The sequence below is a fragment of the Trachypithecus francoisi genome, unplaced genomic scaffold (assembly GCF_009764315.1).
Source record: "Trachypithecus francoisi isolate TF-2019V2 unplaced genomic scaffold, Tfra_2.0 Lachesis_group2, whole genome shotgun sequence".
Taxonomy (NCBI): Eukaryota; Metazoa; Chordata; class Mammalia; order Primates; family Cercopithecidae; genus Trachypithecus; species Trachypithecus francoisi.
In genome coordinates this window covers 92,129,028-92,148,586 of record NW_022681465.1, presented here as the reverse complement: position 1 = coordinate 92,148,586, position 19,559 = coordinate 92,129,028, and the positions used below count along the sequence as shown (strand labels likewise).

Sequence of the window (19,559 nt, the reverse complement as noted above, 5' to 3'; positions counted from 1 at the left end):
GATCTACTAATACTGGATATCAAACAATATATTGTTTGACTATTTGTCAGCTACCCCAAAGTTCAGTAATATGTAATGATTTGTAATTCTGCTGAGGCAGAAACTTGAATCTTGTGCCTTTAAGAGTAAAACAGAGGAGAAGGTCTTTAATGAATGTCCAGAGCTTTAGCCTCCAGGGATGGAGCCAAGAGTGGGACAAGCCCCTGTCATAAGATCTATCAAGGGCTCAAGGAAGGCTGAGAGATTGTGGTACAGGAAGAGCCAGGTGCAGGCAGATAAGTCTAGACACAGGGGTGAGGCAGTAGTATGAGGGCCAGAGAAACAGGTCAGTCAAGGCCGTAAACCAAAAGGCTTGAAATGGGACATTGGAAAGGTCCTCTGTTCCTCTCTCTATTCTTTCTCCCTCTAACTTCCCCAACTGGACTTTTCTCTATTAGAAAAGTAGAAAGCCATATTGAGCTGAGGATCTCAGGTGGCTGGACAGGCTTAAATTACAAGCTGGATGATATTCTCTTACACTCCAGCCCCTGAGGTGGGGATTTCAAGTTTTAGATTCATCAAAATTAGAAATCTGTACATATCAGGGATCTTTGGAGCTACTAGCAAATAGTCAAACAGTACATTACCTATGGAATCTAGGTATTTCTAGGTACCTCTGTGGGTGGAACCCATAAAATTGAGTTTTACGCATTTTACTATGCATAAGAACTGTGACAATTCTTATGCACAGGAAAGTCTGGGACCCCTTCTCCATGTTCCTTCTTGCTTACCCAGACAATTCTTCTTTCCTTATGGTTAATGGCACAATTTTTTTTTGCCAGCTTTCCAGAATATATTTGGAGCCTTCTTTGACATTTTCTTCTCCCTCATCCATTGTAAATAATTACTCATTAAATATTGACTTTTTTCCTCCCATTCCTACTCTAGCCATAGAGTAACTAGAACAAGCATTTGAGAATTTTGTATGTAAAATGTACATTAGTTTTGTGTTGGTACATAAGAAATTACTGCAGATTTACTGGATTTTAAGCAACACTTATTAGTTCACAGTTCAGTTGGTCAGAAATCTGGCACAGTGTGGTGGCTCTCTGCTCAATGTATCAGGTATTGGGAGGCTGAAATCAAGGCATCAGTCAGCTGAGTTCTCCTGTAGAGGCTCTAGGGGAAAATTTGCTTCTAAGCTCATTCAGGTTGATGGAATTTAGTCCTGGCTTCCCTTGTACAACTAGTTGGAGAAAATTCTGTCCTTTTAAGGAGCTCATATGATTAAGCAGGACCACCTAGATATTTGTCCTACCTCAAGATCAACAACCTTAATTACATGTGCAAAATCCCATTACAGCAGTATCTACATTAGTGTTTGGTTAAATAATGGGAAGAACGTTTATGTGTATCAGGGGCTGGGGGTCTCAGGGGCTATAATGGTTAATTTTATGTTAACTATAACATTATGGTTAATTTATCTGCCACAGGGTGCCCAGATATGTGGTCAAACATTATTCTGAGTATTTCTTGAGGGTGTTTTTGATAGTTTAACATGTCAGTCAATAGACTAAAAGTTATTGCCTTCTCTAATATACGTGGGCCTCATCCAATCAGTGGAAGGCTTGAATAAAACAAAAGACTGTTTCTCTCTTGAATAAGAGGGAATTTCTTTTGCCTGAATGCCTTCAGGCTGAACTTTTTTTTTTTTTTCTCCTGACTTTAAACTCAAACTGAAACAAACGTCAGCTCTTCCTGGTCTCAAGCCTACCAGACTTCAAACTGGAGCTATGCCATTGGCTCTGGTTCTCAGATCTTTGAACTTGGACTGTAAATATACTATCATGTCTGCCGGGTTTTCTGTTTCCCAACTACAGATCTTGGGACTCATCAGGCTCCATAGTCATGTGAGCCAGTTCCTTTTAATAAATCTCTGTCTGTCTTTGTCTCTTTCTCTCTGTACATATATGTATATGTCTTCTATTAGTTCTCTTTTTCTGAAATAGGGGCCTTCTTAGAATTCTGTCTACCATATAAGGGAAACAAAATTCTAAGAGCTTTGTATATATTTCCTCAGTTAAGTCTTTCAACAACCCTATGAAGCAGGTACCATTATTATTTCTATTTTCCTGATGAGGAAACTGATAATCAGAGAAGTTGAGTCTTGCTCAAGATTATATGGGTATTTTCTCATAACATTCTATTACTCATGGAATTCTATGCCTGTATTCCTTCAGCTGTCTTCCAAATGGCTTTCCTATCTTTAGAATATTCCTCCTTTAATTTATCCTGTATTTCTTGGCCAGATCAATGTTAGTTAAAAACTTTTTTCATTACACCTCTTTCCAAGGTGTAGAGAATTATATTTCACCATATATGCCTTGGCATAACTGTGATGTGTCAGAAATTGAGCTTATTCTCAAATATGAAAATCCATTCAGCCATATTCCTTGGCATAGGTTTTATTATGGTAACTTTGTATTGTAATGGTGTAAGTGTGAGGTGGCAGGAGGTGGAGGGGCAATTATAACACAAGTCGTGGAGTATGTGCAGATTGTATTTTCCCAAACTCAAAAGCTCAGAGGACTTTAATGATAGAAAGTAAGAGTTTTAAAAACAAATCTGATGCATTAAAAATATAAAAGCTAGCTATTATTTTGTTCCCCATACTCATATGAGAAATGGCAAACAGAATGAACGAATCAAATTGATCTTTAAGAAATGAATAACTTCTAAAGCTTAGTTTCATTTGCTCACTCATTTACTCATTCAGTAAATGGTTGTTGAATGCCACTATATGCCAAGCACCACACAAAGCAAATTTGTTCACTTTCTCCAATGAGGTATTGTAGCAGCTTCCTCAACTGGTTTTCCTGTCTCCTTTCTCACCCTCAATGCCTACCCGAGTCCAGTATCCACACATGGCCAGAGTGATTTGGCCAAAATGACTGGCCAAAGATCAGCAGAGTGATTGTGATCTGTTTTGATCACTCTGTTGATCAAAACTTTCTAATATATTTTCACTAATTCAGAATAGGATCAGAATCCCATGGCCCATAGTGTGGCCTGAAAGCCCCACTCCACTCTGTATTCAACCCCATCTTCTCCACTGCCCCTTTTACTCCCTCACTTTAGTCAGCACCAGCCTCCTTCCCATGTCTCCTGGAAGTTTCTCGTGGGCTGCTCATTTTTCGGCTTAGAAGCTCTTCCGCAGACAACTACCCCTTACTTCACTCAGATCATCTACTCAGATGTCACTTCATCAAAGATGCCTTCCCTGACTACCTGAACCAAAACAGCAACTTCCCCCTACCACCCTCCCCACTTTAGTCTTACTTTTCTTCTCAGTACTCAATCACCACCTGATATATAATACATATTTGAATGTATTATAGCTAGCTTGTCATCCCTTCCTCTACTTAGGAGTCAGCTCCTAGAAGCTGCATTTTATCTACTGCATGATTTCAGTGACTGGAATTACAGCTGGCACACAGTAGTGTATTCTTACATACTTGCTGAAAAAGTGAATGAACAAATGTAAAACCTCGATTTCTTTGAGGCATTTATTTACTTATTTAGAGACATCTCACTGTCACCTAGCCTGGAGTGTAGTGGGGCGATCCTGGCTCACTGCAACTTGCACCTCCTGGGTTGAAGCGATTCTCCCACCTCAGCCTCCTGAGTAGCTGGGACTACAGGAGTGTGCCACCACAGCCAGCTAATTTTCATATTTTTAGTAGAGACAGGGTTTTGCCATGTTACCCAGGCTGGTCTTGAACTCCTGGGCTCAAGTGATCCACCTGCCTTGGTCTCCCAAAGTACTGGGATTATAGGCGAGGCATCACTGGATGACACCCTTTTATTGACCCTTTTGTAGAGAAATAGTGTGCATGTTTGTGTTGTGTGGGTGCAGAAGTCTGGGAAGGGTGCTGCATGGCATTGTCCAGATGCCCCTGGCCCCTGCAACGACTCTTTGTGGCTTCTGATATGTAGATCTTTTGGAAGTATGCCTTTCTAGTAATAGCCATCTTGTCTATGGCTAATAACAGGCTCTTGGGAAATGCTCAAGAAGCTGGCATCATTTAAAAAAATATATATATATAGTTCTTTTTATTACTGATATATGCTGGGCACTGTAAATATATGCTGAGCACTATATTTAGCACTTTACATACATCCTTACGACTCTGCAAGATAATCATTAATATTCCCAGTTTACCAGTGAGTAGATGGAAATTAAATAGTTAGCTTGAAGTCACTCCGCTGGTAAGTAGTAACAGTCATTATTGAAATCCAGATCTATGGAGTTTCACAGTCTGTGATATTTACAGAACTAGAGAGCTGCATAATGCTGGACATGATGTTTTGTATCAGATTCCAGTTTCACCACCATGAGAGATGGTGGCAGGTCTCAGACAGACAAGGCTCTAAAATTCCCTTTCTCCTGTTTCTTGTGTCAAGAACACAAGCATCCCTTTATATTCCTTGCCAAGGACAAGCAGATCTCTTCCACGGAGCTTAGAGGTTAAAAAAAAAAAAGTTCTGATAAGGATTCACTTACTGGAAGTAACAAAAAAATTTTTAATTGTTTTTCCTAATTACAAAAGCAATATGTATGTATCATCTTGGACATTTCTTGGGCTTTCTAAATAAAAACCTAAAGCAGCAAATGGGTGGTGGTAGTGGTGTGGTTTTGAGGATGAGAAGAGGTGGGAGTCCAATCCCTTACTTAGGTCTTTCTTATGATGTTATAGGTGAACCAGAGGTTACCTCCAAGCTCCCTTTTACCTCTTAACGAGCTCTCCAGCTGTATCTAGAAACCACACTGACACCAGGAAGATTACCAGGAGAAAAGTATACACATTTTATTAGTTTTACATACACATGGGGATCTTCACAAGAGAGTGAAGTCTGAAGAAGTGGCCGAAGATGCTTCACTTATTTTTTTAGACAAAGAGAGATACATTTGAGAAGAAAAGCCATAACAAAGAAAATTTGGCTAAGGTGTTACAGTAGGTAGCTAGTCAGGCATGAGCAGGGCAGGAGAGGGCTCCCCCTCATACACACACACATCAGGAATGTCAGGCAGCCATCAGGTGATGGTCAGGCGGTTGTTAATTGTCTCTCTAAAGTAATAGTTGGTCACAGCCAGCACCAGGGAAAGGCAGTCTCCTAATAGAAAACACTTAAACTGTTGATCAGAGGCTTCCTGATAAGATCTTAGGAGTTGGGCAAGTGGGCTCAAGTATGCGCATGTGGACAGCCCACCCCAAGGGAAGAATCAGGAGAGAAGTAATGCAAAGCCCCAAAGCAAGACCCCAGAAGTATGCCAACGTATAAAACCCCAGGTCAAAAGGTCAAACTATGCACTAGATCTCTCAAGTCACCGGCTTGGCCCTCTTCCAAGTGTACTTCCTTTCATTCAAAGCTTTTAAATAAATTTTCACTTCTGGTCTAATACTTGCCTGGGTCTCTCCTTCCGTCTTAAGCCCCTCAGTCGAATTCTTTCTTCTGAGGAGGCAAGAATTGAGGGTGCTGCAGATCTATAGGGATTCGCTGCCTGTAACATACTTTGGGGCGGTGTCTTGGATATGGGCTGCTGCTAACGTATTTTGGTGCCCTGTGACTCGAGTAACTTCCATAGCTCACAAAGACAGTAACATTTTCTAGGGAGTCACTAGAAGATAAATGTAAAAAAATTCCTGTATCTCCTAGTGGAAGATAGGGTTACTTCGTTAAGAATGTTTATTCAGGTCAACTGCAGCCTTCAATTCCAAGCCTTTGGTGATACGGGCTATTTTTTCACCGTGGTAGGGAAAGGATGCCCCTACCAGAGAAATCTTTATGGCCTGCTGCATCGGAAGAGGCCGGTCAGCCTGCCCTTTCTGAAACTACCATTTCTCCAATGTTTTCTGCTCGAAATAATCAACATACGAATTAGGCATATTTTGGAATGGCACATCTTCACTCCTTCAACGTCTTATCCCGGGTACTTACAGAGATGACCAAATTTGAGTAGGTGTACAGAGTCACTTCATATGGAGTTACTTCATTTGTCCCTCTGAAATATTGCAAATCGGACTAGCAATTCCCGGGGAAATTTCTAAGCAGTCAAAAAAGGACTCACAATCCTATTGCCAAGGACTAAAAATATCAGTCCAATACAAAACACAGAACTCAAAGGAGAAAAGACTATCAAGAGAACAAACAGAAGATAATCTGGGCTCCCTTCCCGCTCTTTATTGCCCTTACATATTGTGTACGCTCCTTGTGGCCATGTGCTCTCTATCCCGTTTTTAAATGTCCCTCCATTGGTAAAAGCTGTTGCCTCGCTTCATTTCATTACCTGCTTCTCCCAGAGTTAGCAGCACCTCCAGGCTCACAGTGCACTTGGTAGGGAGGACAGGGATTTATCCACGCGGCCCAAAGCAGGGTTTCGGTCGCAGGGTAACACGCTTTTATTGACCCTTTTGTAAAGAATGCGTGTGTTTGTGTTGCTCCGACGCAGAAATCTGGGAAGGGCGCTGCACAGCGTTGTCCAGTGCGGGGGAGATGCCCCTGGCCCCGTAGTCGCACCTGCCCAGGTGTGCTTGCACGCTGGGACCAGGGTGGGCAACAGAGTTCACCTCAGGCAAGTTGGCACCCAGAGCTCCCTGCGCCACAGGTCTCGGAGGAGACGCCAACCTCCCCGCCCACCCTGCGCAGTTCCGGTGACGTACCGCCGCGCCGCCCAATCAGCGCCCGGAGCCCGCGGGCTTAGGATTCAAACTGCTGCTCCGCCGGCTGGCGGGGCGCTGGCGCGGCTGCTGCCGCTGCTGCCGCTACCTGCTGCCTACTCGCCATGGAGCATCGCATCGTGGGGCCCGGGCCTTACAGAGCTACCAGGCTGGTGAGTGAGTGTGCGGGGGCCTGGGCGGAGCCGCCGGTGCCGCGAGCTCCCAGTCTACGCGCGGACAGAGTGCTTGTCAGTCTTCGCTTCTGCAGTTCAGCGGGCCCGGGTGTGGAGCATTTCACCTGGGACTGCTGGGGCTGCTTTTTACTGGACCAGGCTCAAAGAAAGGCTAAAGGGGCCCAGAGCTCAGCCGGCCGGGGGTGAGTGCAGCTTTGTCCCGAGATGTTGACTGAGTTTTCGGCAGTAGATGGCACCTCTCTATTTAAAGACCCCAAGACCAGGCTGCTTCCTGCCTTTTGTCCTTTGGAGTCTAACGGACCCGGTCGGTAACCTGAGGGCCACCACGTACCGCGTAACGCTCAGCGTTCGCTGCAGTCCAGGCAGGGCGTGTCTCCTTCCTGAGTGACACCTGAGGAGGTATTCGAACAAACAGTGCCCAGAACACAGGGGCATCGTCCTGGCCACATTTCCGGCCCCTGGCGTTTCTGTTTATGTCAGCACCGATCCAAATGAGGAACTGGCCCGGACAGATGTTTTAGAAGTGTCTTTGCCTACCCTGAGGGTCCTGGGTCCGTTTTTTTTTTTCTGGGAGAAAAGCTTTGGTATTGAGGTGTACTTGGTCTGCTTTATGGCCTGGAGCAAGTAATTTTAGTGATTTCTACCTCAAAGGCTTACTATAATGCAATAAAGGGTGACAATTTGGTAATGTCTGTGGCAAGTTTTTAGAGGATTTTCTATGGAAGTGTAATGGTAATCTGGGAGGACGGTAACTTGCTCCTTGGTCTGCCAACCTCTCTGGCCACATTTAACATGGGAATTACTCTCATCGCTCCATGCATCATAATGAATACACAGGAAAAGGTGGGAACTAAGATCCAAACTCTTACTCAGCTAGACTCATGGAAGAGGTGAGGATGCTGGAATACAGATAATGTAAATGGGGTTTCCTTTTCTTTCCAAAGCCAGCTACACACTATACCAGTAGGTCAAGCCAGAGCTGAGAAGGCCAGCTTCTGGAAGAGAAATCATAGTTGGGGCTGATGGGTCTTTACTTTTTAAATTTGGCTCATAGATCACTTTGAGAAGCTGATGAAGATTAAGGATCCTCTTCACCGAAAACTGCACGTGCCACATACTCATGAAATTTTACATGATTTAAGGGAACTTGGGGCTGGGCACGGTGGCTCACTCCTGTAATCCCAGCAGTTTGGGAGGCCAAGGTGGACGGATCACCTGAAGTCAGGAGTTGGAGACCAGCCTGGCCAACACAGCAAAACCCCGTCTCTACTAAAAATACAAAAACTAGCTGGGTATGGTGGCACCTGCCTGTAATCCCACCTACTAGGGAGGCTGAGGCAGGAGAATCGCTTGAATCTGGGAGGCAGAGGTTGCACTGAGCCAAGAGTGCGTCATTGCACTCCAGCCTGGGCAACAAGAGCAAAACTCCATCTCAAAAAAAAATAAAATAAAATAAAATAAAATAAAAATAATAAGGGGACTTGGGAGAGTCTGTGACATTGTTTTATTTGGCAAAAAGACAAGCATTTTATTTGATCATCCTTTGGATCAGTAATCTGGGCTAGACTCATGTCAACAGTTCTTCTGTGGAGTTCACTCATGTGCCACAAGTAATATGACTTGGCTAGTACTGGATGATGGAAGATGGCTGCTTGACTTGGTCCTGGCTATTACCTGGGTCAGATATCTCTAACAGTTTATCAGAGGCATCTTCACCTAGTCGTCTCATGGTTCCAACAAAGCTAAAAGGAAGTTTCAGCTTGTTACTTTTTGTTCAAATCTCCTTGGTCAAAGCAAGTTAAACAGCTAATCCAGATTCTAGAAATTCAACTCCACTTCTTGAGGGGCAGAGTGGCAAAGCCACAGAGGTGCATGTGGAGAGGATGGGAAGAATTATTGCACTCATCTTTGCAAACACTCCATACAGATACCAGAATGATCTGGGGTCACGGCTATTGGTAGGTCTAACTTTAGGGATAAAGGTTGTACCTTATTAGGGACTTTCAAAAAGGTTTATTCTCTTTGCAGGAAGGAAAATAAGGCATTTGATGATTCCCTTCACCAATTTATTTACAGCACTTACGTAAGGAAAACGTAGCGAGGCTCTGGTTCTTGACATGACTAGTCTTCATTCTTCCTGCATTAGACTACAAAAAAAAGAAATTACTTCATAATTGAAATTGTATTTTAGTCTCATATTCACAGAATTGTATAAGGTACTTCTTTTCATTGATGCAGAGGGCCCATATATAGATACTGCTGGATTCTTGAGTCACATTAAAATATTATCAAAGGAATTTATTTAATTAAAAAAAGGTGCTCTCTGCTCTCTAAAAGTCTTCAGTCTCTAACAAATGATATTCAGGCTAAATTTAGGTTAAGTTAAGAAGATAGATGACATGGATAATTAATGAAACAAACACCTCAGTTTCATCAGAATTTCCCAGGTAATCATTACAGTTCTCCACTTTATAGTGTTTGAGGAACATAATATTAAACTAAGATTTGGAAAGCAGAAAACAATGGCCATTTTTATTTTTTCAAAAGTGAGTATTCCTGCTGTCAGTGATTGCAGCCAACATTGAAGATGCTTCTTTCCATTTTTTTTTTTTTGAGGCAGAGTCTCGCTCTGTTGCCCGGACTGGAGTGCAGTGGCCAGATCTCAGCTCACTGCAAGCTCCGCCTCCCGGGTTTACGCCATTCTCCTGGCTCAGCCTCCCGAGTAGCTGGGACTACAGGCGCCCACCACCTCACCCAGCTAGTTTTTGTATTTTTAGTAGAGACGGGGTTTCACCGTGTTAGCCAGGATGGTCTCGAACTTCTGACCTCGTGATCCGCCCGTCTCGGCCTCCCTAAGTGCTGGGATTACAGGCTTGAGCCACCGCGCCCGGCCGCTTCTTTCCATTGTAAAATCTGTAATTGTTTCCCCAACGTAATTCAGCTGTGACTTAAAGCTTTTGCTAGGTAAATCATATGTTTAAATAGTTTGAGACTAGTCCTCTTTTTACTTATTGGACCTAGCTGACCTTTCCTTCCTCCATCTGCAACATACAATTTCCCCCTTTTCCCATTATGCTCATTCTAAACTTTCTTCAGGGAAAGGTTGGTAAAAATCTATTGGGATACAAAAACTAGGCCTTTATTTTCTCCTTTCACGGCTCACTTTACTTTCTCAAAGCATGTACAGCTCCATTTTTCTAAAGCTCCAAAGTCTTATTTGAAAACATTTTATGGATTAGGTTAAATGTTATGGCAAAAGTCAAATGGCCCCAACTCATGATAAATATGAAGCTAATTAGCCATGTATACATTTTCTTTGAAATCACTTTCATATAAATATGAAGCTAATTAGCCATGTATACATTTTCATTGAAACCACTTTCATTTTTGTAAACTTGGTGTCAGTAATTCATTCAAGTACAGAGAAAGAAAATTTTTTTTCTAGAAGCTGCTTACATCTTCTTATCTTTGAACTTATTCTGAGTTATATATATGGTCTGATGCAACTGATAAACTTTAAAAGACATATAGCTTTCACTGAATCTGAGAGTTAGAATGGCAAGATCACACAACAAGGATGTGGCAAGTATAAGCAGATCTAGAATTGGTTGTCACTGAACTCCCAGACCAGTCAGTTTTCTTTATGGCACTGCTATCATAATATTTTTGGTACTAAGAAGAAAGGAAATGGAATATCCTGGAGAAAAGAACAGGATGCACAGCAGTAGGTGTATGTCTTATAGTTTGCCTCATCATGTTAAGCAAAAACAATTGTGTGATTTTGTTTTTTCCTGAGAAACTAGGGGACTGAAATTAATAAGTAAAGCAAAACAAAAAGTGTTTTAAAATCATAAAACAAATGTTTTGTTCCATTTGCTATAAAGATTATCTTCAAATATATCATGAAAAAAATTCACTCTTTCTTGTTCTTTGTTGACATAGGATATTTTGTTTCCAAATGTGACTGAGAATGGTATATTGCTAGATTATTTAAAGATAATTATTTTTCTTTCTGAGCAGGGTAGCCAAATAACCCCTAGTTATATTTGGAAATAAGTGGGAACAGAGACCAAGGTGACCTCAGTAGGCTTTGAAAAATCTAAAGTATCTCATATATGAAGGAAATATAACCCATAATGATAAATGCTATTCAAAATCAAAATAAGTAAATTCAAAAGTCTATTTATAAATTGTCTTTTTAAAAGGGGCAATGAGACTTTGATAAAGATGTTTTATTAGACATTTTCTATTTCATATTTCTATTATGAAATAAAAGTCAGTAGCAATAGAGCAGTTAATCCATTCTGAATCCTAATGGATTTTTTTTTCCCTGTGTGGGAGAATGCAATGAATTGAAAGCTCCTGCTGAAGAGTAAAAGTATGAGAATTGAAAAATGTTTTCCATCACAAAGAGAAATGAACCTCACAAAAAAAAGTTTTCACGCCAGTTGTGGTGGCTCATGCCTGTAATCTCAGCGCTTTGGGAGGCCAAGGCGGGTGGATCACGAGGTCAGGAGATCAAGATCATCCTGGCCAACGTGGTAGAATCCCGTCTCTACTAAAAATACAAAAATTAGCTGGGTGTGGTGGCACATGTCTCTAATCCAAGCTACTCTGGAGGCTGAGGCAGGAGAATCGTTTGAACCAGGGAGCTGGAGGTTGCAGTGAGCCGAGATCTCGCCACTGCACTCCAACCTGGGTGGCAGAGTGAGACTCTGTCTCAAAAAAAAAAAAAAGAAGTTTTCACATTCCCTCACAAAGAAGACAAGGGCATTGTCCTACCAGAGATTTATACTTGGTATTGACTGTAATGACAACCATATGGTATTACACAGGAACAGATAGTCGTTCAATAGGATAGAAACAATCAAGAAATGTGATATGTAAGGTTACTTAATGGTATTTCTGTTCATTTAGAAAAGCATGGCATAACTGACTCTTGATATGGTTTGGACATTTGTCCCCTCCAAATCTCATATTGAAATGTAATCCCCAATGTTGGAGGTGTGGCCTAGTGGGAGGTGTTTGGGTCACTGGGGCAGATCACTCATGAATGGACTGTTACTGTCCTCATGATAATTAGTGAGTTTTCACTCTGAGTTCATGTGAGATCTGATTGTTTAAAAGTGTGGCACCTGGCCGGGCGCGGTGGCTCATGCCTGTAATCCCAGGACTTTGGGAGGCCGAGGCGGGCAGATCACGAGGTCAGGAGATTGAGACCATCCTGGCTAACATGATGAAACCCCGGTCTCTACTAAAAATACAAAAATATTAGCCAGGCGTGGCGGCGTGTGCCTGTAGTCCCAGCTGCTGGGGAGCCTGAGGCAGGAGAATGGCGTGAACCTGAGAGGTAGAGCTTGCAGTGAACCGAGATCTTGGCACTGCACTCCAGCCTCGGTGACAGAGCAAGAGTCCGACTCAAAAAAAAAAAAAAAGCGTGGCACCTTGTCCCTCACTCTCTTTTGCTCCTCCTTGCTGTGTTACGTGCCTCCTTCTGCCTGCTTCCGCTTTACCTTCTGCCTTGAATAAAAGCTTCCTGAGACCTCCCCAGAAACTGAGCAGATGCTGGCACCATGTTTCTTGTACACTCGGCAGAACCGTAAGCCGATTAAACCTCTTTCCTTTATAAATTACCCAGTCTCAGGTATTTCTTTATAGCAATGCAAGAATGGACTAACACAATTGTCCATCCAGAAAAAAATAGAGATCCCCTGCCTCCCACCATACAAAATTCAGTTAAAGGTTTACATATTAAAAAAGATACCCTCTAAAATATTAAAAGAAAATTTTGATAAATATTTTAATACCTCTGGATGGGGAAGCTTTAAGAGAATAAACCCTGAACTGATAAAGAAAATAGATATTTATTTCCTTATAAAAACATCAACATCTACAACAAAATCATTGTATAGCTACAGACTATGTAAATAAATTGATAGACTAAGATAAAACATTCTTAACATATAAGAAAAAGGTTTAATATTCTATATTCATCAGTACATATTAAATGAGTATACTATATGTCAGCCACTGGTCTTTGTTGTGAGGATATTGAACTGAACAAAACTGATTAACTTTCCTGACTTCTATGCCCTTAAACATTAACAGATTAAACAGTTCTTAAAATTGATTTTAAAAAAGAGACAACCCAGTAGAAAAATGGCAAATCTCAGAAGAAAGGAACATGACTAAAGGTAAATATATGAAAATGCAAACAAAATACGGATCTATAATTTCTTTTACATAGATTGGCAGAAATGAAAGGAATGATAGCGTCTAGTGTAGGCCAAAGTGTAAGGCTTTAGGCTGCCACATTGTTGGTGGAAGTGTGACTTGCTACAACTGATTTAAATATGCTGATATTTTTTAGAAATCTATCAAAAATAAACAAAAGCCTTGCTACTTTAGGTTATATAAACATGTATATACTTGTAATGTATTTGTAAAAACTGAACTGAGCACAACTTGGATGACCGTTTGTTAGAAAATGGCAGAAGAAATTACGGAACATTCTTAAGAATGGGCTACATTTGCAGGTATGACGCAGAGAGATATCTATGTTAGGTGCAAATCTTGTTGTAGGATAACATACACAACATGATAGATCTCATGTCTTAAAATGGCAAACAACAACAAACAACACACCTACAAAGGAAAAATTCCATCTATGTGTCTGTATGTGATAGGTATGGAGTAAGACATGCAAACTCTTTTGTGTATACTTCTGTATTTAATTCGTTTGTTTCAATGAATGTTATTACTTCTGTAATTAAAAGAACAAACAGAAGAACTGCTAATCAAACTGGGTTAATTAGTGGATATATCTAGTGATATTTGGAAATATTGGGTCCCAGAGAGCCATGTCTTCATTATGTTTATGTAATGCATAAAGTAATATGCATTAAGTAATTTTAGTTCATGATTATGATTGTTCAACCAATATAAAATAAAAATCTTTATTAACCCTCCTCCTGGCTCTACATACTTCATTGTGCCTTTTTGGTGCAAAAATCTAATGATAAATGAAAGCTAGGTGTCAGAGCATGTATTTTAAAAAATCAATAATCAATGATTAAAAATACGTGAAAATTGTTTAAAGGTTTGATAATATCCATAGGTACTTGGTATAGTGAAATGACTACTTGAAGAAAAGTCCGTAGCACAGGATTCCAGATCTTATTCACAGACTAAGTACCTGAATGACATTTGCTAAGTTGTGTATCCTGCTAAGGTCTTGATTTTGTCCCAAAGATTTTTTTCCAGCTCTAGAATAGATGAACCTTATAATTTAAGAGATATCCTAGATATTTTATATATTATCCTTATATTTGAGGAACACATTTTTAACAAAGGACTTTTATAGTTATGATCTCATTTGATCTTAGAATAACCTTGTAAAGTGGGTAGATAGGTAGAGAAGTTAAATCAGTGTTGTTGGACTCTTTATGGGCTCCCTTTCTACTATTCATTATTTAGCCTTTGCTCTGCTTTTCCTATTTACATACTTTCCCTCCTTCATCCACTCACTTGGTTTCTTCTCCAACCTCCCTACTCTCTTCCACACCCAGTTTACCACCCCAACCAACCAGTTCATATTTGCCATCTTTCATGTGAGTAATAATCTACAACTGTGGATTGCTCTTAAGGAGGATTTTAGTATGTGAGCATGTGCATATGTATATTATGTGTTTTTGTTTTTAGGTGTTAATTAGGCATAACATACAGAAAAAAGCTCAAAAAAATTTGTTGAGTTGTACAGAAAGTATACAACTCAACAAATTTTCATAAAGTGAGCGTCCCATGTAACCAACACATAGATCAAGGAATATCATATTACTAGCACTGCAGAAGTCTCCTTTCCCCCACTTGGTCCATACCTCCTTATGAAGGTAACTACTATCATTATTTCAAATATCACAGATCATTTGGCCTGTTTTCTAAGTAAATGGAATCATATAGTATTTACTTTTCATATCTGGCCTCTTCATCTCAGTATTATTTTCTGAAATTCATCTATGTTGTGGCATGTAGCAATAGTTCGTTCATTTTCACTGCATTCTATTGGTGAATATATTAAAACTTATTCTAATGTTGATGGACATTTGGGTTGTTTCTGCCTATTATGGATAGTGCCGTTATGAATAATATGTCTTTTGGGGAACATATATATGGATTTCTGTTGGGTATATGCTTAGGAGTAGAATTGCTGAGTTATAAGGTGTTCAGATATTTAGCGTTTGTAGATATTGCCAATCTGTTTTCCAAACTGGTCACACCAATTTACATTCCTTTTAGCAGTGTATGAGATTTCTAGTACTTTCACATTCTTACCAGCACTTAGTATTGCCTATCTTTTTTCTTATGTTTTAGGTTTCTAAAAAAAGTTTTAGTTTTTAAAATTGTAAACTGACAAATTATAGTTGTATATATTCATAGGGAACAAAATGATGTTATGATTTATGAATTCAATGGAATAATTAAATCAAGCTAATTACCATATCCATCACCTCAAATACTTTTTTGTTGTACACTTGAAGTTTAGTCTCAGATTTTGAATGTACAGTATTATTAATATCTTTACCATGATGTGCAAGATACCTCAAACAAAAAAGATAATTTCCTGTCTAGTTAAGGCTTTGTTCCCTTTGACCATTATCTCCCCATTCTCTACTCCCCTCAACCTCTGGTTACCACCATTCTGCTTTTTGCCTCTTTGAATTCAGTTGTTTTAGATTCCACATATAAATGAGAATAGGCATTATTTGTCTTTCTGTTCCTGGCTTATTTCACTTGGCATAATGTTCTCCACTTCCATCCATGTCCTTGCAAATGACAACATTTCTTTCTTTTTTTAAAGGCTGAATAGTATTATATTGTATATGTTTACCACATTTTCTTTATTCATTTATCTGTTGATGGACTTTTAGGTTGATTCCATAGCTTAACTCTTGTAAATAGTGTTTCAATGAACTTGGGAGTGCAGACATCTCTTTGACATCTTGACTTTAAATCTTTTGGCCAAATACCCAAAAGTGGGATCGTTAGATCTGCCTTTCATTTTAGTTATTCTGACAGCCACGTCGTGATATTGACTTGTCGAGTTCTTTTACATTGCACTGATAATTAATGAGGTTTAACATCTTTGTGTATATTATAGGACATTTGAAGATCTTTTTTATGATATGCCTGTTTAAATTTTTTTTTTCATTTTTTAATTGGAGTGTCTTTTTCTTATTGTTTTTTTTGTTTTGTTTAGGAATGATAGATATATCTTATCCTACTCATGGCTTGCCTTGTTTCTGTGTGTTTTTAAATTAAAGATATTAAATTTGGACTAACTTAATTTGGAGCATGACTCATAACAGTGTCAAAGTAAGTAGAAAGATTAATGTGGATAAGAATAAAAAGCTATTTCAATTTGGCCAGGAGGAAGACATGATTAGGAATTAGTGGGATTAAATTTTGTGAGGTTGAGAAGTTGGTAAAAAGAGTAGGAAAAAGTGCTGGGTGTGGTGGCTCACGCCTGTAATCCCAGAACTTTGGGAGGCTGAGGTGGGTGGATTATCTGAGGTCAGGAGTTCAAGACCAGCCTGACCAACATGGTGAAACCTCATCTCTACTAAAAATATAAAAATTAGCTGGGTGTGGTGGCTCATGCCTGTAATCCCAGCCACTTGGGAGGCTGAGGCAGGAGAATCGCTTGAACCCGGGAGGTAGAGGTTGCATTAAGCCAAGATCATGCCATTGCACTCCAGCCTGGGCTATATAGTGAGACTCCGTCTCATTAAAAAAAAAAAAAAAAAAAAAAAAGTAGAAAAAGTGAAAGATCGATTAAGCGTTTGCGTACTGAATACCTAGTGTAGGTCACACACTGTGCTACACATCTGGGGTGCATGCATACACAAACCCCACTTCATCCCCTCAGGCTCCTGCTGTTATATGCTCAGGAATTATGAATGTGGCTGAAGGTTGGCCATCAAAAATAAAAGAGAAGTAGGATAATAGTTTCTCAGGTGGTTAGGCAGCAGAGAGTATGAAATCTGGAAGAAAAGACATGATTAGAAGGGAAAACATGACCCAAGGTTGGGCAAAAAAACTGCAGAAAAGCAAAAAAAAAAACCTCTGAGATCAGAAATATAGTTTAAAGAAAAAGGTGACATCAGAAAAATCTGATTTAAATAGGAAGAAAGGTGAGAAATAAAAGATTCAGAATTTGTAAAATGACAGACTTGAAAGAGGAGAAAATGAGAATATGACTGAATTTTAAGGACATTAGGAGGACTGGCAGGGAGCCTACGTTCCGAAAAAGATGTTGAAGTAATTATGTAGGAAGAAATTAGAAATATGTTACACAATAAAAGTTGCCTTATATTCCTTCTTCAAAAGAGATGACTTTTCTTTTTTTTGAACAGTTTGTTATATATTCATTTAGCTTTTCACATGCATATACTAAAGCAGATAGGATCAGATTATATATAGTGTTTTGTATGTTTTTCTTCCACTTAGTTATATTTATGATATCTATTTCTATTTCTATTTGGAACTATTGTTAGTATTTTGTTTTATGGCTATTCCACACTTCAGTCAATTTTATTCAAATTAGTTCTAGTTTTTATCTGATTATAAAATGGCAAATTAGTTCTAATTTTTCTCTGATTATGAAACTTATAAATATAAGTATATAAAAATACTTATAAATGCTTTCTCTGAAAAAGCACTTAGGTTTATTAAATGTAATTCAACGTGTTTAAATAAAATTTAACTTGTAAATACTTTTATTTTATCTTTCTTTGAGACGGGGTCTCACTCTGTCACCCAGGCTGGAGGGCAGTGGTGCAATCATGGCTCACTGCAGCCTTGACCTCCCAGACTCAAGTGATCCTCCCACTTCAGCCTCCCACCTCAGTTTCCTGAATAGCTGCGGCTACAGGCACACACCACTACACCTGGCTGATTTTTAATTTTTTTTGTAGAAATGGGGTTTCTCCATGATGCCCAGGCTGGTCTTGAACTCCTTGGTTCAGGGGACCTGCCCATCTCATCCTCCCAGAGTGCTGGGATTAGAGGTGTAAACCACTGAACCTGGCCTGTAAATGCTTTTTAATCTCTTATATTTTTGCTTCTATATAGTGAATCCCTAAAAGTAAAGTGACTGAAAAAAAAAAAAGAGATCACATATTATATAAGCATTTATTAAACAAATACTTATTAGATTCTTTTCTAGAGCTAGCTTTAAAACAATATGGAGATGAGACTGTTATTTCCCTTTAACATTTTTGTATTCTCAGCAGACTGTAGGTAGAACATAGGTTTTTTTTTTTTTTTGGCAGTTGCAAAATTTAATAGAGTGAAATAGAGTGAAAACAGAGCTCCCATACAAAGGGAGGGTACCCAAAGAGGGCAGCCGTTGCCAGCTTGAATGCCTAGGTTTATATCCTAATCATTGTCCCTCCTGCTGTGCTCTCAGGCAACAGATGATTGGCTATCTTTACCTCCTGTTTTTGCCTAATTAGCATTTTAGTGAGCTCTCTTTACTATCTGATTGGTCGGGTGTGAGCTAAGTTGCAAGCCCCGTGTTTAAAGGTGGAAGTGGCCACCTTCTCAGCTAGCCTTAGGGATTCTTAGTAGGCCTAGGAAATCCAGCTAGTCCTTTCTCTCAGTTCCTCCTCTCCACAGGAAAAACCAAGTGCTGTTGGGGAGGTTGGCCGATGACCGCTCTAACTGCTTCCTGCTGAATTGGGGTGTAGTAGGGGTTGTGCAGCTGAGATTTCCTCGGGAGGGGTGCCTTCGGTGTCATTTACATCGGAGCATAGGCTAGCAGGCCAGTCTAGGGGTCTACGGTAGATGTTGGTCATGGACTGTATCTGGGGCTCCATTTGAAGAATGATTTGTAGTTTTACAGCTTTAATTCTGGAAGGGACCAACTTAACAAGGAAGTTAAAGATACAGAGTCCAAAGAGGTGTAGCAATATTATAGCTGTTAGAGGTCCTAAGAAGGGGAGAATCCAGGGCATCCATTGACTGAGGAGGTCCCAGGGTCCAGTGTTTTGAAACTCCTCTGCTCTACGTTGTATTTGATCTCGAATTTCTTTAACTTTCCCAGTGACGATTCCGGATTGATTAACATAATAGAATTGTCCTAACTTTTGTAAAACATCAATACAGCCATCAGGGTTATCTGAGAATTTACCTAGGTCTATTTTAATTTGCTTTAAGTCTGAGAGAGAAAAAGGTACATGCACTCTGGCTGGGCCAAATTCTCCTCCTCCCACTGCTTGGAGGGGGCATAACTGGGGACTATTGGCACTCTTTGGTTCGTTGTTTACCCCTTTATCTATCTCCTTTTGGACTGTTTGGGTTGAAGGGGGGGTCCTTATTAGTTGGAGAAGGAGTCAGGGGAATGCTGGGGTAGGGAGATAGACTCTGAGGGCTTCCTGGAGGGCATAAATCATACTTTTTACATAATTGCGAGTTGTCTCTTAATGAAAAGAAAGTTTGTACATATGGCACTTCACTCTATTTGCCTTCTTTTCTACAAAAGAAGTCTAGCTGTAAGATGATGTTATAATTTATACTTCCCTCAGGAGGCCAGGTTTCTCCCCCTTGAAGAGGATATCAGGTGGTACTGCAGAAGAATATAAGTCATTTCTTCTTAGCATCTGAGGGT

The 19,559-nt window shown here is 40.0% G+C and overlaps 1 protein-coding gene across 2 annotated transcripts in view; it reads left to right on the top strand.

Moving 5' to 3' along the window:
* The first annotated feature begins 6,737 nt into the window (after positions 1–6,737).
* The window catches only part of DEPDC1B (DEP domain containing 1B), a 130,695-nt gene continuing 117,873 nt past the window's right edge, over positions 6,738–19,559 (top strand). The window contains exon 1 of one of the 2 annotated variants that reach the window (XM_033179643.1): positions 6,738–6,871. In XM_033179643.1, the coding sequence (XP_033035534.1) occupies positions 6,824–6,871 (48 nt within the window). In that variant the 5' untranslated portion in view covers positions 6,738–6,823. Of the gene's footprint in view, positions 6,872–6,934; positions 7,075–19,559 lie in introns of those variants that run through there. The other variant, XM_033179644.1, reaches the window with a different exon arrangement.